Here is a 16,895-nt window from a genome sequence, read left to right on the forward strand (position 1 = left end):
GACCACTATCCCCATGGCCTAACATGCCATGGCATCGCTGCTGCACATTCAAAGTCTTATTGCATCTTAGGAGGGTTTGTACCTCCACCACCCTTTCAGCCAATGCGTCCCACATTACTCTGTCCAAAAGGTCCTCAGCATCTCACCTGTCAACCTCATGGCACTCAACTTAAATAAATGCCACCACGTTAGTCATCCCTGCGCCAAGGGGAAATGTTGCTTTCTGTCCACCCGTTCTATGCCCCTCATAATGGTATGAAGGTCAATAATACGACCTGTCAATCTCCTGTGCTCCACGGCAAATGTCGCAAGTGTATGCAATGTTTTCTCATCACTCCAACTCTCTAGGCCAGCATGCATCCAGGTCAGGAACCTCTGCACTCTCCCCACTCCAATGCCATCCCTCCCATGAAGCACAGGTCACAACTGAACGCAGAAGTGTAGCTGTGGCCTCGACAGCATTTTCTGCACTTGCAACATGACCTCCCTTTTCCTACATTCTATTCCTCAGCTAATAAAGGCAAGTCTGGCTTTGACCTTGTTAAATGCCTTATGTTTTGCTCCCTTAACAGGTCTGCCCAGCAAGGTCCCTGTGATCGTCGTGACTTTCCACGGTCCTACCATTACTCATATATTCCCGTACCTTGTTTGTCTTGCCCAAGTGCTTAACCGCGCACTTATCCACATAACATTCCATGTGGCATTCCTTGGGCCATCTGACCAGCCTGTCTGCATGCGCGTGTAATGTTTGGGCCTCCTCTTGACTATTTACCACCCCACCAATGGTCGTCTCCTTAGGTTCTTGAAGGTTGAGCACATTATGTGCCTGGGGGAGAAAGGGATGAATGGTGTTACTGACTGAACGCTAACTGATGCACTGTCCTTGTTGTTAATTTCAGCATCACCACCGCATGGCTGCCAGTAACAAGTCCAGAGCCCCCCCTCCACATCTGAGGGGCGTCACTCGCAACTTGCGTCACATTATTTCAGCGAGCCAGGCACTAGCGCAGTGACTAACACATCGGTGGGGATTATGACGTTGGCTAGTGTCCCGGGGCACAGTGGAAAGGGCACTTCACAATCGCTGGAGGAGATGGCACGGACAGAGAGTGCCAATGGCGCCATCAGCCGGAGGACTGCAGGGGACCAGGCACATGCTGAGTCGGGCAGTGATGATGTGCCTCTGGAGATGTCAGCCATGCAGCAGCTGCAGGACAAGCGGCAGGGTGCCTGGGAGCATCTGGCAGGGTTGCATGAGGGTGTGCTTCACTTGGTCTCTGTGGTGGAGGAATCCAGGCAGAGTGTCAGTGATGGCATGAACCGCAGGACAGAGCTTCAGGCTTCCTCCATTGAGAGATTGGCGACTCTCATGGAGAGGGGCTTCCAGCAGATTGAGAACCATCTGATTGGGTTATGCTTTGACCTGCAAGCCCTCACAGCGCTAATGGCCACAGGTGGTCATTGGCAATGTGGGAGATGTTCTAGGCACCAAGTGTCCCAGCTCGGTGCCCATCCATCTGCGGTGAGCAAGGAAGTCCAATGTGACCTCACGTCGGCGCAGCCACTGCCTGTCGTTGCTGCAAGCTCCTCTCAGGGCGCTCCGGATAAGGGCAGCAGCTCCTCCGCCCATCTGCCAGTGACCGTTGCATCCATTGAGGCTGCAACAACTGGGGAGGTGCCAGTTCTGGAACTGGCAGCTCCCTCCCAGGCGGGGCCAGCACAGGCTCCACGGGCCAGGGGACGGCCACCAATGTCATCGAGGCCAACAGGACAGCAGAGTCAGCAGGCTGTCTCACAAGCCACTCTGAGCGATGGGGCGGCACCAAGACGTAGCACCCACAAACGTAAGCACAAGGTACATTAGGCACTTCACAGGTTTGTCATTGGTGATTTTCTGTTGGCCCTAGATTAGGGAATGTTTCATTATCAGCATCAGAGCAGCATTTGTAGTTTTTTTTTGATGGCAATAAAGTCCACTTTTCTGACCATTGCTGAGAGTGTTTCCTTTGTGCTGCCTTTGTATGTTTCTCAGACATATCATGAGTGTTTGAGTGGACATTGATGTTTCTGTACTAAGCCCTTAGTTGCAGCTGATGAGGTGGAAGATATAGTACCTAAGTGCCACGTGTGGAAGCGCCAGGCAATGCTGGTCCTGCAGATCCATGTGTGTGGAGCTAGCTGAAGGTTCGTTGGATTAAAGTGTCCCGGATGTCCCTGCCTCCTTGGTGTAGTAGTGGGTTGGCGTGCTGCCCCTCATCATTGCCCTGTGTTTCCTCATCCTCTGTGCCACTGTTGGATTCATCATGTGCAGCCTCATCCACTGCGTCAAGGTCTTCATCGCCAACTGCATCTCCCCTTTCCAGCGCAAGATTGTGCAGAGCGCAGCATGCTACCACAATCAGAGAGACGCGATCTGGGGGGTACTGGAGTTCACCCCCTGAGCGGTCAAGGCAACGGAAGCGCATCTTGAGAAGACCGATGTCTCTCTCCACCACAGCCCTTGTGGTGTCATAGCCCCTATTGTAGCGCTGCTCAGCTTCTGTTCTTGGATGGCGGAGAGGCGTCATGAGCCACCTTCTGCGGTGATCGCCCTTGTCACCCACCAGCCATCCATCCAGCCGAGCCGAAGCACTGAAGAGCCCCGGCACCTGGGAGTGTCTGAGGATGTAGGCTGCCTGGGTACGGGCTCACACAATCACAGTGCAGAAGAGGCCCTTTGGCCCATCGAGTCTGCACCAACATGTAAGAAACACCTGACCTACCTACTTAATCCCATTTACCAGTACCTTGCACAAACTTGCAGAATCTGCATTCTGTGATCACACACTATCCGCGCGTTCATGGAATGGAAGCCCTTCCTGTTGACGAAGGCACCGGGCTCACCTGCTGGCGCCTTGATGGCCACATGTGTACAGTCTATTGCACCCTGGACGCGGGGGAAGCCAGCAATGGCCACGAAGCCTCTGGCTCACTGTGCCTGACTTGCCTGGTCACAGCAGAAGTGGATGAAGGTCAATGCACACCTGAACAGAGCGCCTGTAACCTGCTTGACACAAGTGTGGACAGCTGATTGGGAGACACCGCAAAGATCACCCACCAAGCCCTGGAAGGAGCCAGATGCATAGAAGTGGAGGGCAACTGTGAGCTTCAGAGCCGCTGGCATGGGGTGTCCACCCACACAGTTAGGGGAGATCTCAGGGCCAATCAACTGACAGATATAGTTGACTGTTCCCCTTGACAATTGGATCCTCCTTCGGCACTGCACCTCAGTCATATTGAGGTGGCTGCTTCACCGCCTGTATACCCTGGCAGCAGGATAGTGGCATCTTCTGTGGCCCTTTCCACCTTGGACAACCTCTTGGCCCTGCGCCCCTTGTGCCTGCGCCTGGCCTCCCAAAGATGGCTCCCCTGGAGGCTGATTGTCCACTCCTGGCCTCCTCCTTATTCTATCCCTCCCTTCCTCCTCAGAGGAGCTGCCTCCAGTGGAGATGTCAGAACCCATACCCCCAGGCTAAATGGAGGCCTCCGGAAAGCTGCAGGCCCGATTTAGATTACTGTCTGCAGACTGGTGAGCTGAAGCTTCAAAGTACAGAGAAAGCTGTTGGAAATCGATCTGAACTGCTACAGATCACACAGGCAAGTTTAAAACACTTTCTGCAATAAATACTTCAGGTAAAACATTAACAACCCTTCTGAGTCCACATATCCCACCCGCCGAAATGGGGCTGTAAAATTCTGCCCTTGGGGTGCAATTCTGTAGCAACAACTTATTCCTGAAACATTTGTATGAACAATGAAAGTTATTCCTGTTACTCACAAGAGGTTTTCACCACTGTTTCCCTGGAGGAAGAGATGCTGTAGAAAGGGTTATTTGTGCTTTGGGTGCTGGCTGTGTGTCTTAATTGCATTTCTCGGCTTTGATTTGGATCGTGTACCACACAATAAAACAAAACATGCAAAGTTCAGTAACACCGATGTTTTCACTTCACTTTACGCTACAAAACCTCTTGCTTAGGCTATAGATTAGGGATACTTTGATACCTCCATCCAAGTAAATTTCACATTTTCTTTGTTGTAACCATTTCCTCACAGAATAACATTTCTGGATGCATGCAGGTTTGGCCATTTTTCCTTTAGTTGGCTACTGTTCATCTCTGCAAGCGCATCTGTGGCCACAATGAAAACTCATCTCTTTAATATCAAGGAACAGTGCTTTATGAGCTACTGTCTCACCAGATTTCCTGTCCAGAAAAAAACAATGCTGCTGCCTGGGCTTTCTACACCCACTTTTTCATGCCTATATAGCTGATTAAATTGAGAAGGAAGGCGGCCAGCTTTGCAAAATTCATTGCTGCTTGCCTTCTTTTCTATCTGTACATCCTTGCCCATCCCTTGAGCTGAGGTGTACAGTCTATGATTTGTACATTAGAACAGAACATGACCGTAGTTGGATAATGAATTTAAAGTGGCATTGGGATAAATATATTCACCTGATCTTAAAAGCAACAATGATTGGGTGTGACTAGTCACCTTTTTCAGGAAACATTACTGCCTCATTATTATTTCATGTACAAGGATAATATGTTAATATATGAGACTAATATCAATATTCATGTACAATTAAATTATGATTAATACTGAATCTAATTCAATTGTTCATTAAATTTTTAGGGGCAGAAACCATGAAGCAAATTAAACCAAAGGCTACAGAGAAAGGTAACACAAAAATTAATCCAATATGACATTTACATGAAATTTACGTGTGTTTCTAATCCTGCAGCTCTTCTTTATTCCAATGCTAAATGTATAAAACTACCAGTGAGCCCCTGGAGATGGATGGGATATTTCATCTAGCAATCTGCTCTCCAGTTTACTCCTCACTCTTGGCAAATGAAAGAAAATGAAGATTAGACCAGTTAAGCCAGTGTTTATCTGTGCAGGACATTAGTGTAAAAATCATTTGAAAATTTTGCAATTAAAAACGTAAAATAATTTTGGTAAATGATGTAAAATGATTGACATTGGGGCAGCTACACATTATACACCTCACCTGATTGGCACTTCCATTGAAATCAAGAGGTAGACTATCATGAGAAATATTTAAGGGCAGTTGAATCCATGTCGCCCGTTTTAGACCATTAACCAGAGTTGGATAGCTGAAGTTTCCTGGTCTCCTGTGGATAGGATTGGCGGCACGGGGCTGGGAGAATAGGGGGGATAACTATGTCGGGATGGCTCCATGACACCTTCTCGCCCGCCGCGGAAGTCTCCTAGGAGTGCATAGGAAACTGGATAGGTTGCCCACATTAATGATGTGGCCAGCCAATTAAGATGATTTCAGCCCCCAATAAGGTCGGGTTTTGGCCTCACCTGCATTTTTCACCAGCGGCATGGAAATGCTTCCTTTTTGAAAGGCAGAGGATCTTTCCAGCCGTGAGCTCCATAGCCCTAATGATAGGGCTGCAGGCAGGAAAGGCCACAGGCGTGGCCCAAATTAATCCTTTGGAGGCTTTTGCCTTGTGCTCCAAGGGGCCTTACAGATTTTGATCTTCATCAGTTTTTAATTCCATGAACATCACTGAGGATTCCTCCATGTTGATGCCCTCATGTTTCTCAACCTACCTCATCAGTGCCCATCTCTCCTGGTAGTGTTGCTGAGGCTCCAGAGTCACTGGCTTTTGATTGAGCCTTAATACAATGGAGGCCAATTAAGGGGCCACTTCCTGGAAGATTGCAGCAGCTTCCGGCAAGCGAGGGTTTGATAGCCCCATTTAGTCCCGATGTCAGGGCCCTGAAGTCCACAGTAAAATCCAACCCAGAATTAGCAATAAGTGATATTCACCATCCTAACTTGGAGCCAGATTGCTGTTCCTTTACTGTTGCTGGATCAAAATCCTTGAACTCCTTTCCTAGCCAGCAATGCTAACACCCTTTGAAAGAATAAGAAAAAAATCAAGAAGCTGCTTTTAAACAGTGTGCCATGTGTAAACATTTACCAGTTAAAGGAGCAAAAATTGTGTGATGCAACACCTGATGACCTTTCAAAGACCGATTAGTTCGGTACCAGTAAGGAGCATTCTCTTTCAAAAATCTATTGACATTTTTACCTCAAGTGTTCATCATTCTTTTCTTATGCAGCAGTAAAGCTAAATGGAACAGGTGAGTGACTTTTGTGGAGATTTTATTCTTGCTGTTTGTTGTCGAGTTAAATGATTAGAGTTGTTAGCTTATACAAGAAAACTGGGCATGAATTTTCAGTTTACAAAACTTGTGATTTTCATATAGTTTTGCTGAATGAATTGTTGGTTCGATTTGACTCAAATTGGTTCTCTTTTATTTATATAATAAATACATATACACAGTGCACAGAGTTTCGATACTTCACCACCATCTGAAGAATCGCTCCAGTTTAGTGCAATATGGCTGTTTGGTTAGGATTTTACAGAGAATGACCAAACTCCTCATCCAAACTCGATTTAACAACATGCCCATTCATTATTTTTGATAAAAACATGTTGCGCTGTGTCTTGCATATGTGAACATTGATTTGTTGCTACCACAAACAGTGTGTACTTGTGTGCTTACTGTAAAAGACCCTGTCAAAAAAATGCCCATATTTCACATGTCAGCTGTGTGAAGATTTTCAGTTCACACATTGGATTTGATTCATGACAACTGTCTCCCAGACTGAAACAAAATATGCAAATGTCAGACCACCTTTTTTTTATTCCTCCGCATCTGACTAAATTTCATCTACATGTTACAGATATATGAAACTCTATTTACTCTATTACTTCTCTACAAGCAGATCTGTAGTCTGCTTTATGTTGACCATTTTCTCCCAAGAGAATCATCTTCCTTTGTTGCACCCCCTGCATCAGGACCACCAGGTCATTCTCAGTAAAGGGAAATTTATCCACATTCCTTTTTCTAGACAACTTTGGTTGCACACAGTTTTGAATATTTTTCTTGGAGTTCACCACTGTTCACCTCTGCAAGTTTAACTTTCGCCACAATGAAAATTATTCTTTTCTTATTGACGAGGAACAGCCCTTGAAGAGCTATTGCCTCACCTGACCTTCTGACCACGTGCAAACTGTTACTGCCCAGGTTCTTTGTACCTATTTTTCATATATAAGAAACTGATTAAATTGAATATGACACAGCGGAGGCAGGGTTCCTAGCTTTACAAAATCCAATGAGGCCTGCCTTCCTATGTATACAGGTTTACTTGTGCCATGATCAGACCTGTATTTCCTGTGGCATATAGCTGTTGAGAAGGATTTTGCCGTGGTCAGGCAGTGAGGGTAAGAATAGCTTTGGAGATTAAATGAGATCACCAGTCACATTTTTCTGCGTTTTTATGTGACAAACATCTAGATTTATTGCCACTGGAAAACTTTACTGGCAACCATTTTTGAGGCTCATTTTTGTGCACAAAGCAGCTTGCAATAAGAGAAAAAAATCTGCACGTGTTTTAACGTATTAATTATTGCATGTGTGTATAGGTGTTTTACTGTATGATTTGTTGCATGTGCTTTATTATATATTTATGTTGTACATGCATCTTATGAGACTAATGACTGGTTTATATTCATGTTTAGTATAAATGATTAATTTTAAAATTAATTCACTTGCTCTGTAAATGTTTAGAGGCAGATACCATGAAGCAAGTGAAACCAAAACCTGCGAAAGAAGGTAACAGAGAAGTTCAATCAATGACATATTTACAACTGCTGCTAACCTCACAGCTTTCCTTTCTTCCAATGCCAAATGTTAAAGCTACGAATGATTGTCTGAAGTGGGGGCTTTGTTAGATCTAGCATCCTTCACTCCAATTTTCCACAAGCCTTGATAATAGAAAGAAAATGAAGATAAGTCAAACTGAAAGCTGCAAATGTTAAAGCTAATAGTATAGTTAAAATAATCAGCAAAGTAATGCTTAAATTTTTAAAACCTCAAAAGCTTACCTGCTTGAACACTTTGCATACAAACTTGAGCATTAATGATAATTTTCTAGTTCTGGAATATGATAGATGTGTCTGGTGAAACTGGCAGAAGTGACATAGGAATTATGTTTAGCAGCACGGGCCGGAAATTTACATACGAGAGGTTCATTGCAGTGCAGACTTGGCCAACCAGCGTTTTGTTGTTTTCCTGGCAGTTCAGTTTCCTGCCAGATTTATGGCAGCAGACACCCAGAACCCAACGGAATTCTGGAGCCCATTTTATATTACTGAGCATTGTTGAAAGCATTTGGTAAAACAAATAACAGCTGAGAATCCACCATTCTTTCTTTCTTTCTTCTTTCATAACTAATAAGTCTTTTTTTTCTTACAATGTTGTGAAAGGCGGGACCAGGCCTGATTTTTTGCAGGCTTGAATGGTGGGCTATAAAGATTGCGTTCCGCATGATAAAATGTGTTGTGCACAGCACTCACCTACTTCAAATTTATTGTTGTGTACATGGACACTAAAAATTCTGAAATGGGTTAGACAGAATCTTAACGTTTGCAAGTAAATACAATAGATGGGGGGTGAGAATGATCAAATTTGGAAAGCAAGTATCATATAGAGACAGAGACTTTTATTCTTTTGTTTATTATTCTGTGCCTACAATAAACAACAATAAGCCTTGTTAACAATTTTAGAAACCTAGCTTTGGAAATTTTCAAAGTGGTGTCACATGTGTTAATATCTATGGTTGGGATTCTAGGAATATATGCAAACGTTGTGAGCCAGTAGAGTGGATGTATCTGCTGTTGGTGACCAGTAGCAGAACTACATTGACTGTGAAGCACAAATTTCTACCATTGGGTGTGAAGTAGAAAATGTATTTTCAAAAGAAATGTGCACAATGGACAGTGTGATAGCATCAAGTAGCTTTTAAACAATGCGTCAGGAGTAACTTTATCAATCAAAGGAGAGAAACATTGATGTTCCATGTGGCCACCATTCAATAAAATGAGTCCCCCAGTAGTAGAGATCCTAATCTTTTTTAAAAAACTGCAATGTTATCTCAGATTTTCATCATTCTTTCCTAAAACAGCAGTAAAGCCCAAAATAAAACGTGAGTGGAAATTTTATTCTTGTTATTTGCAATAATTTTTTTTTTGATTAGAACTTTCATTCCTTGCAAAAGTTCTAGATGTAAACGATGAGAGATGTTTACATGTATAAGACAAATGAGTGCATGAATTGTTTGTTTAGAGATGTTTTAATATTCTGATCACTTTCCTCAGTGAATAGTTACAAACTAAACAATTTAGTGTAACGTGCGTCTTCAGTTAGGCTGATACAAGCTGTAATGACCAAGCTTCAGGATATTCTTCCTCACCATTTAGCTTGACTCAACATCACTACAGACTCAACAGTTATTTTTTATTTTAAAAAATGTGGCACAGTGCCTTGTAAACATTAATGCCGATTTACAGGCTCCATGCTGAGATGAAATCCAGCTTTTAGGCTCACAAAATTTTCAGTGCATTTCAATATGGAGACAAATGACAGTCAAAATAAAATTTCACTGTGGCTCCAACCAGCATTGTAACTATATGATAATTACATTGATAAGATTCTTATCCAACTTGCATATTCTTCGGGCGAGCTCCATTTCTGGTTCTCATCTCACCTGTAAAAATTAGCACACCCTGGTCTAAGTTTGATTCTTAGAGTGTGGTTTCTGCAGCAACAATTCATACTTTAAACATTTGTATGAACAGTGAAAGTAATTTCTGTTACTCACAAGAAGTTTGCACTTCGGTTTCCCTGCAGAAAGGGTTACCCAAGCTTTGAGTGCTGGCTCTGTGCTGATGTTGCATTTCCAGCTTTCATTTGGATCATGTATACTGAGCCCCAAAATAAAATGAAATTTGCAAAATTCAGTATAATTATGTGTTCACTCCGCTTTGCACTACAAAACCACTTGCTTAGACTATAGATTAGGAAAACTACATTGACTTCCATCCAAAGAGATTTGACATTTTTTTGCGAGAAACATTTCCTCACAGGACAATTGTGGCACTTTCTGTGTCAGTTCCTCCAGGGCATCCTTAGTAAAAGGAATTTTCCCACATTCCTGTTTCTTGACGTTTTTGGATGTAATTTTGGCCACTTTTCCTGTGGTTGGTCACTATTCATCTGTGCAAATGCATCTGTGGCCAAAATAAAAACTCCTCTTCGTTCTTACGGCAAGTTTCTGTGGCCGCACCAGATTTCTTGTCTAGAAACAGCAGCGCTGCTGCCCGGGCTCCAGAACCCATTTTTGATGCATACGTAGTTGATTAAATTGAAGAGCAACCAGCTTTGCAAAATTCATTGCTTCTTGCCTTCTTTTCTATCTGCACATCATTAGCCAGTGCCTTGAGCTGAGTTGTAGCATCTGTGTTGTGTATTTTCTGGTTTCTTGTATATTAGTGTGCTGTGCAATTAAATTCTGATTCATATTGAATCTAATTCCATTGTTCATTAAATGTTTAGAGGCAGAAACTGTGAAGCAGGTGAAACCGAAACCTACAGAGAAAGGTAATACAAAAATTAAACCAATGAAACAATGAAACATACTTGTGTTTCTAACCTCACCACTCTCCTTTGTTGATAAATGCATAAAACTATCTCTGGGGATGGATGGGTTGTCATATCTAGCAATCCACACTCCAGTTTACTCCTCCTCTTGGCAATGGAAAGAAAATGGAGATTAGACCAATTAAACCAGTGTGTATCTGCACTGGACCTTGCATCTTGTGAAAATTACTTGAGAATCTTCTGATAATCAAGGTCATGGTAAAGTACAATTAAAATAGTTAACCAAACAATGTTTAGATTAAAATCTGGCAAGTTTACCTTCTTGAACATTTTGAGTACCCATATGAGCATTGGTGATTAATTTGCAGAATCCACACATTATTTACATTTGGTGTGCTACAAAAAGCGACAGTAAGAATAAGGCGCAGCAGCAACTGTATATTTACAGACCTTTACGGTTGGAAATTCTGCCCTTTGTAAGATTTTGATAATGCTACTAAATTTAGGATTCACTGTTGGTCTGCAATAACATCTATGGATTTTATTCTAACCAATTTTTGAATAGTTAAGTTTGAATTTCTGTTAATAAGGCAATATCAAGGCAGCTGGGGACACATTACAGGATGGCAACTGTTGTTTGTGAGAAGATACACTTGATGGATTTATGACTAAGTTGCTTGAGAGTCTAGGTTCAGCAGTTGTACATTGTCTTAATTGAATTGTGGGCAATTAAGTGTCATTTCATCAACTTTGAAGAAATGGCTAAAAAGTAGCTTGAACTTAGGATGACACTATCTTTAAACAAAACCTATGCATTGATTTAATTGATTAACCATATCTGTAGTGCAGGACATTTGTATTAGAGGGAAACTTTTCCTTCCGTTTTGACTTTATGGGCAGAATCTTCGGCTCGGCGAACGGGAGTGGGCCCCCCTTGCTGAGGCGTAAAATGATGCGGGGTGACGTCAGGCGTGCATCCCGAAGTCACCGCGCGTCATTTAGATTTTGAGTTCAGTGGGCACGCAGCCGACTTGGCTGCATGTCTGCCGAATTGTCAAAGGCCTATTAAAGGCCTCTAAAAAAGCAATTAAGGCAATTAGCTGAGCAGCCCGTCCAACCATTAGGTTGGCTGACAGGCGAAGAGCCCAGGCGGCCTTTGCATTTTTCATGGAACCTCATCCATGGGCGGGATGAGATTTCATGAATGATTTAAAATTTTCAGAAACATTTTTATTAAAATTAATGCACATGTCCCAGTCCCAGCTCATGTGACAGTTATACATGAGAGGACATGTCATAAAAATCTTTTCAACACTTTATTAAACTGTTTAAACTTAAAACTAATCTCCCTGAGGCACCTCTGTGCCTCAGGGAGATTTCTGCGTACTTTCGCACGCGTATGTGAAAGAGGGTGCTCCCGACTCAGGCACCCCCACCCCCCGCCCACATAGGGAGCGCACAGCACTTCCAGGTGCGCATCACGCTGGGCGGGCCTTTAATTGGCCCCGACGTGGAGAAAATTCTCCTCTATGGTAGGAAGCGTTTCTAAAATTTGTTCTTCATGATTTTGGTATTTGTGGGTCAGAATATGTTGATGTGAATGTTAACAATAGGTGTACTATTGACAAGAGAATGTGATATTCTTTATACATTGGTAATCTGTATCCAGGGGATGTAGCATTTGTTCACAATAGAATGTAAACTCCGGAGGCCCAAGAAACAAGGAATGGACATTTGTCTTCAGTCTACATGACTCTAGTTACAGAGGTGGGGTGATACCAGATGACCTTCATCCAAAGCCAACAGAAGAGGTGAATTTGGACTATTTTCAAATAAGGGATGTCAGAATAACGAGAAATGGGGATAAACGTTGGAAAATTTGAATCTTTGTTGGCACATTGTTACCATGGCTTCTGTGGTATCATTCTTCTAAGAAACAGTTCAACATCAATTCAGATGATGATAGACAAAGCGAAAGACATTGCCTGTGCTGGCAATGCTCAAGGAATCCTATGAACATGAGAGATAAGGAGCATCCATGTTGTCTTCACTGTATTTTTGCTAAGCATATGTAAAATCTTACTTCATAAATTCTATTTGATTCATAAATACTCGTTATTTGTACCTTGTTAGGTCAGGCACACTGAAGATCCTAGTGTTAGAAACTAAGAATTTGGAACTTAGAGATTTTAATTAGAAGGGTTTTATACCTTGAAACCCAAAAATCTTACACTTCGGTAAATGGTATAAATTGAGCAATATTGGGACAGCTGCACATTTTACATATCCCTTTTGTATTTTCCTTGAAATCAAGAGACTGAGTATATAGAGAAATGTTTAAGGGTGGCTGAATCCATGTCATGAGTTTTACACCTTCATCCAAAGTCAGAATTACCCACATTGAAGCTACTTTTAAAGAACATGCCAGAAGTAAACATTTACCAGTTAAAGGAGGAAAAATTGTGTGATGCAACACCTGATCATCATTCAAAGGCAATTTAGCCCATCATTGGTAGGAAACCTTGGCCAGGATTATTCAGTCGGCGTACGGGGGCGGGCCCAACATGCCAGCGCGTAAAATGACGCGTGATGACGTTGGGCGTGCGTCCCGACATCATTGCACTGTCTCGCAGTGTTTCGTTCAGCAGGCGCGCATCGGATTCGGCTGCACGCCTGCCAATATTCAAATGGCCTGTTAAGGCCATTGAGGAAGTAATTAAGGTCAACTTTATGCTGCCTGTCCAACCTTACAGTTGGCGGGCAGGTGAAAAGGCCAAGCGGCCTTTACGTTTTTTAGGAAACCTCATCCACAAGCGGGATGAGGTTTCCTAAAGCTTTTATGAATTAAATTTTTTAAATTTCTGAAATATAAAAACATGTCCCATCTCATGTGACACAGTCAATCTCCGGCAGCTCCGTGCCTCAGGGAGACTGAAGCACTCTTTCGCGTGCATGCCCGAAAGACCGCTGGCCCTGATCTCCCTCCTCCCCCCCGCCCGCATAGGTAGCACTGAGAGTGCTGCTGCTTGTGTCTTACGCTGGATGGGCCTTAATTGGCCTGCCCACGTAAAATGGCGGCGCGGAGCCGATTGCGGGCAGCGCTTGGCTTTGCGACCGCCTCCGCCCGCTCCCGCCAGGCCAGCCAGACACGAGAAAAATTCAGGCCCTTTTTCAAAAATCGGTCGACGTTTTTACCTCAGATTTTCATTTGATTTTTTTCCCTTAAACAGCAGTAAAGCCAAAATTAACAAGTGAGTGACTGTTGTGCAGATTTTATTCTTGCTATTTGATGTAGAGTTGAATGATTAGAGCTGCTGGCTTATACAAAGCAAACTGGGCATGATCTTTCATTTTACTGCACTTGTTATTTTCTGATCATTTTTCACACTGAGTTCCTGTTGGATTTGAAACAAATTTGCTTCTCTGATTCAAGTATTATATATATATTTAATAGAAGGCACAGTGTTCCAGTGTTGCACCCCCAAATATACAATTATTATGCATGTTTGTAATGCGATTCTTAAATTGGGATGTTAGAAACAGTATTGTGCAACCTGCAGTCTATTCTCCCTCACAATTGGACAATAAAGGCTGGCCTTGCGAGTGGCACTTACTTCCTTTGAATGAATTTCAAAAAAGCACGCTTCAACTTGACTCAAAACCATAAAGACCACAACAATTGTTTTTTTATGAAGACATGTTGCCCTGTGTTATAGTCCAGAGAGCCAGATGGTGAAGGATAGAACTTGAATCAATCTTTACACACTTTTATAGGCTTTTATTTACAGAGATACATTACAAACATGGACCTCCTCAGCCAACAACCACAGTTTCAATCTGTTCATAGTTTTGGGGCACAAGTGAATCCCCAGTTAATGCCCAGCACCTACATACAATTAACAGATTCCCTTCCCTCTCATTAAATAAAATGTAGAATTTATATGTACAACCAAAATTTTAAAACAAATTAAATCAAAGACTCCCTCTTCTATACAAAGCAATACATTATAAGACAACCTTCTTCTGGCACCCCTAACAATTTATTTATGCACATTTCTTTTGGTGAACAATCTGACAGTCGATGACTTGCATCCACCCTTTTAAAGTTAGAGAGTTTCTTTCTCTCCAGTGTTTGTTTCAAGCCAGCAAGGTCAATCTGTGACATTTTCTCACTCACACTTTGTGAGTGATGTACATTATCCCACCATGAACAATTATCTACATAACATTCAATGGGTATACTACCGCCAGTAAATTCACTGTAGAGAATTGCATTCAAATTATTTGACAAATAGAATCCCATATCTACTGCCACCACAAGAGCCAGTGTTTTGACAGCCAGAGTGTTTTTAACAACCCATTTTTTTCTTCGCTCCCAAGATAAAGAATATTCGCCATTGTCACCCATCAGAAATATGAAACCAGCTTTACTAGAATACCCAACAAGACGATTAGTATGTGGAATATTGCTAAAAATCACTAACTTCGGCCGGGATTTTCCAGCCCCGCCCACAGCCAGGATTATCCAGTGCTGCAAAAGACAATGGACTTATGGCTGGCTCTCCAAATTTTCCATTCCCGCCTGAGATGGGTCCCGCCCTGGCCTTCCTGTCCCTTGGATTTCTTAAGGATGGAACCTTAGTTCTTTGGGTTTCCCAAAGATGGGAACCTAAGCATGCTTTTATCCAGATTGAATTATCCTTATTTTATTTGTTTTTAAAACATTCCATTCTTTATGATGTTTCATCATAGTATTGAACTCCAACACATGAAAACCAGCATCTGGTTTAGTCTGCATGCAAAACCAGTTCAACTGCCCAATCGAGCTTCACAATTTTTCTGTCTATTCTTTAGATATAACCTTATCTTTCTGTGATGATCGAATACAAATAGCTGGAATGGGGCTAACACTCTCTAAATAGGATAGGGGTGAGTTGGTGGTGTAGCAGTATTGTCACTGGACTAGTAATTCAGGGACTCGGGGTAATGCTCTGGAGACCCAGGTTCAAATACCACCACTGCAGATAGTGAAATTTGAATTCAATAAAAAATATGATGATCTAATGATGACCATGAAACCATTGTCATAAAAACCCATCTGGTTCACTATTACCCTTTAGGGCAGTAAATCTGTCATCTTTACCTGGTCTGGCCTACATGTGACTCCAGACCCACAGCAATGTGGTAAATTCTTAAATGGCCTAGCAAGCCACTCAGTTCTCAAGGGCAATTTGGGATGTGCAATAAATGCTGACCTAACCAGTGATGCCCCCAACCCATGAACGAATAAAAAAAAATTCCAGGCCTACTTTGCTTAATATCTAAACCAATATACTTAAAAGGTGCACAAGCCTGACTCCTAATTTTAAATTCTACTCTAATTTTATTAATAACGCTTTTCTAATATTTCACAGTACCACTCCATAAGAAATCATCAAATTTTATCATCAAGATGCCTGAAAGCTTTCCTTACATTTTTAATGAAACATTGCAAGATCAGCTTTTAATTGAACACAACCTGTTCTCAGCAAAGCAAATCTCACTGAAAAATATCATAGCCTGGTAGCACCATTCAGGCTATGGACACATTTGTTTAGTTTTCCTTCTGCACCTCCTGCCTCATGGGCAGTTTCAGAAATGCTTCTCTCTGAAAAGTATCGCCCTGCAGAAATACATTCACCTCTGCTTTTCTACAGCAAACAACACTGTAGAAAGGTTTGACCATGCTATGTATACTCCTCCTATGAAATCATTGCAGCTCACAGATTTGATGTGATTTGTGCTCCTGAGTAAAATAAAGCATGTGAAGGTCATTACACCTTTTTTTCTTATTTTTTTCCTTATGACAAAGCATCTTCCATGTGCTATGGACCTGGAAAATGCCATTTACTCCACTGTTTCCACCCAAGCAGAGTTGATCTCTACTTTGTGGTCACCATTCCCTCCCAAAAGGTCACTTTTTTTTTTCTCACAGCTGCTCCTCCAGGGCATCATCAGTAACAGGAATTTTCCCCACTTTCCTATTTGTTGATATTATTTGGATTCATACAGCATTGGTCACATTTGCTGTAGTAGGTCACTGTAAGCACAAACATTTTCACAACAAACCTCCCTTTTTATTCAATGGCAAGCAACTGCCTTTTAAGAGCATAAGGCAGAATGTTCTGCCCCAAAGAAAACCGTGCTGCATAGATGTTGATTACATTGAAGACAAAGGGGACTAACTTTACAATATTCATCCACACCTGCTTTCTATTACTTCTGTACACCTTTGTCCATGCCATGAGGCAATTTGTACAATTCATAGTTTGTAGGTGGGAACTGTACTAGTGTTAATCAGGCTGAGTCTAAATGACTTCACATGACACTTT

At 42.4% G+C, this 16,895-nt stretch overlaps 1 protein-coding gene across 1 annotated transcript in view; it reads left to right on the top strand.

The window, feature by feature from the left end:
- The window catches only part of trdn (triadin), a 565,816-nt gene extending 552,033 nt beyond the window's left edge, over positions 1-13,783 (top strand). The window contains exons 40-44 of the mRNA XM_078542852.1: positions 4,672-4,716; positions 6,139-6,159; positions 7,654-7,698; positions 10,480-10,524; positions 13,755-13,783. Coding sequence (XP_078398978.1) covers positions 4,672-4,716; positions 6,139-6,159; positions 7,654-7,698; positions 10,480-10,524; positions 13,755-13,783 — 185 coding nt within the window. The remainder of the gene's footprint in view (positions 1-4,671; positions 4,717-6,138; positions 6,160-7,653; positions 7,699-10,479; positions 10,525-13,754) is intronic.
- Positions 13,784-16,895: the final 3,112 nt, after the last annotated feature.

This window comes from Cetorhinus maximus, chromosome 5 (genome assembly GCF_964194155.1).
Source record: "Cetorhinus maximus chromosome 5, sCetMax3.hap1.1, whole genome shotgun sequence".
In the NCBI taxonomy this organism is placed as follows: Eukaryota; Metazoa; Chordata; class Chondrichthyes; order Lamniformes; family Cetorhinidae; genus Cetorhinus; species Cetorhinus maximus.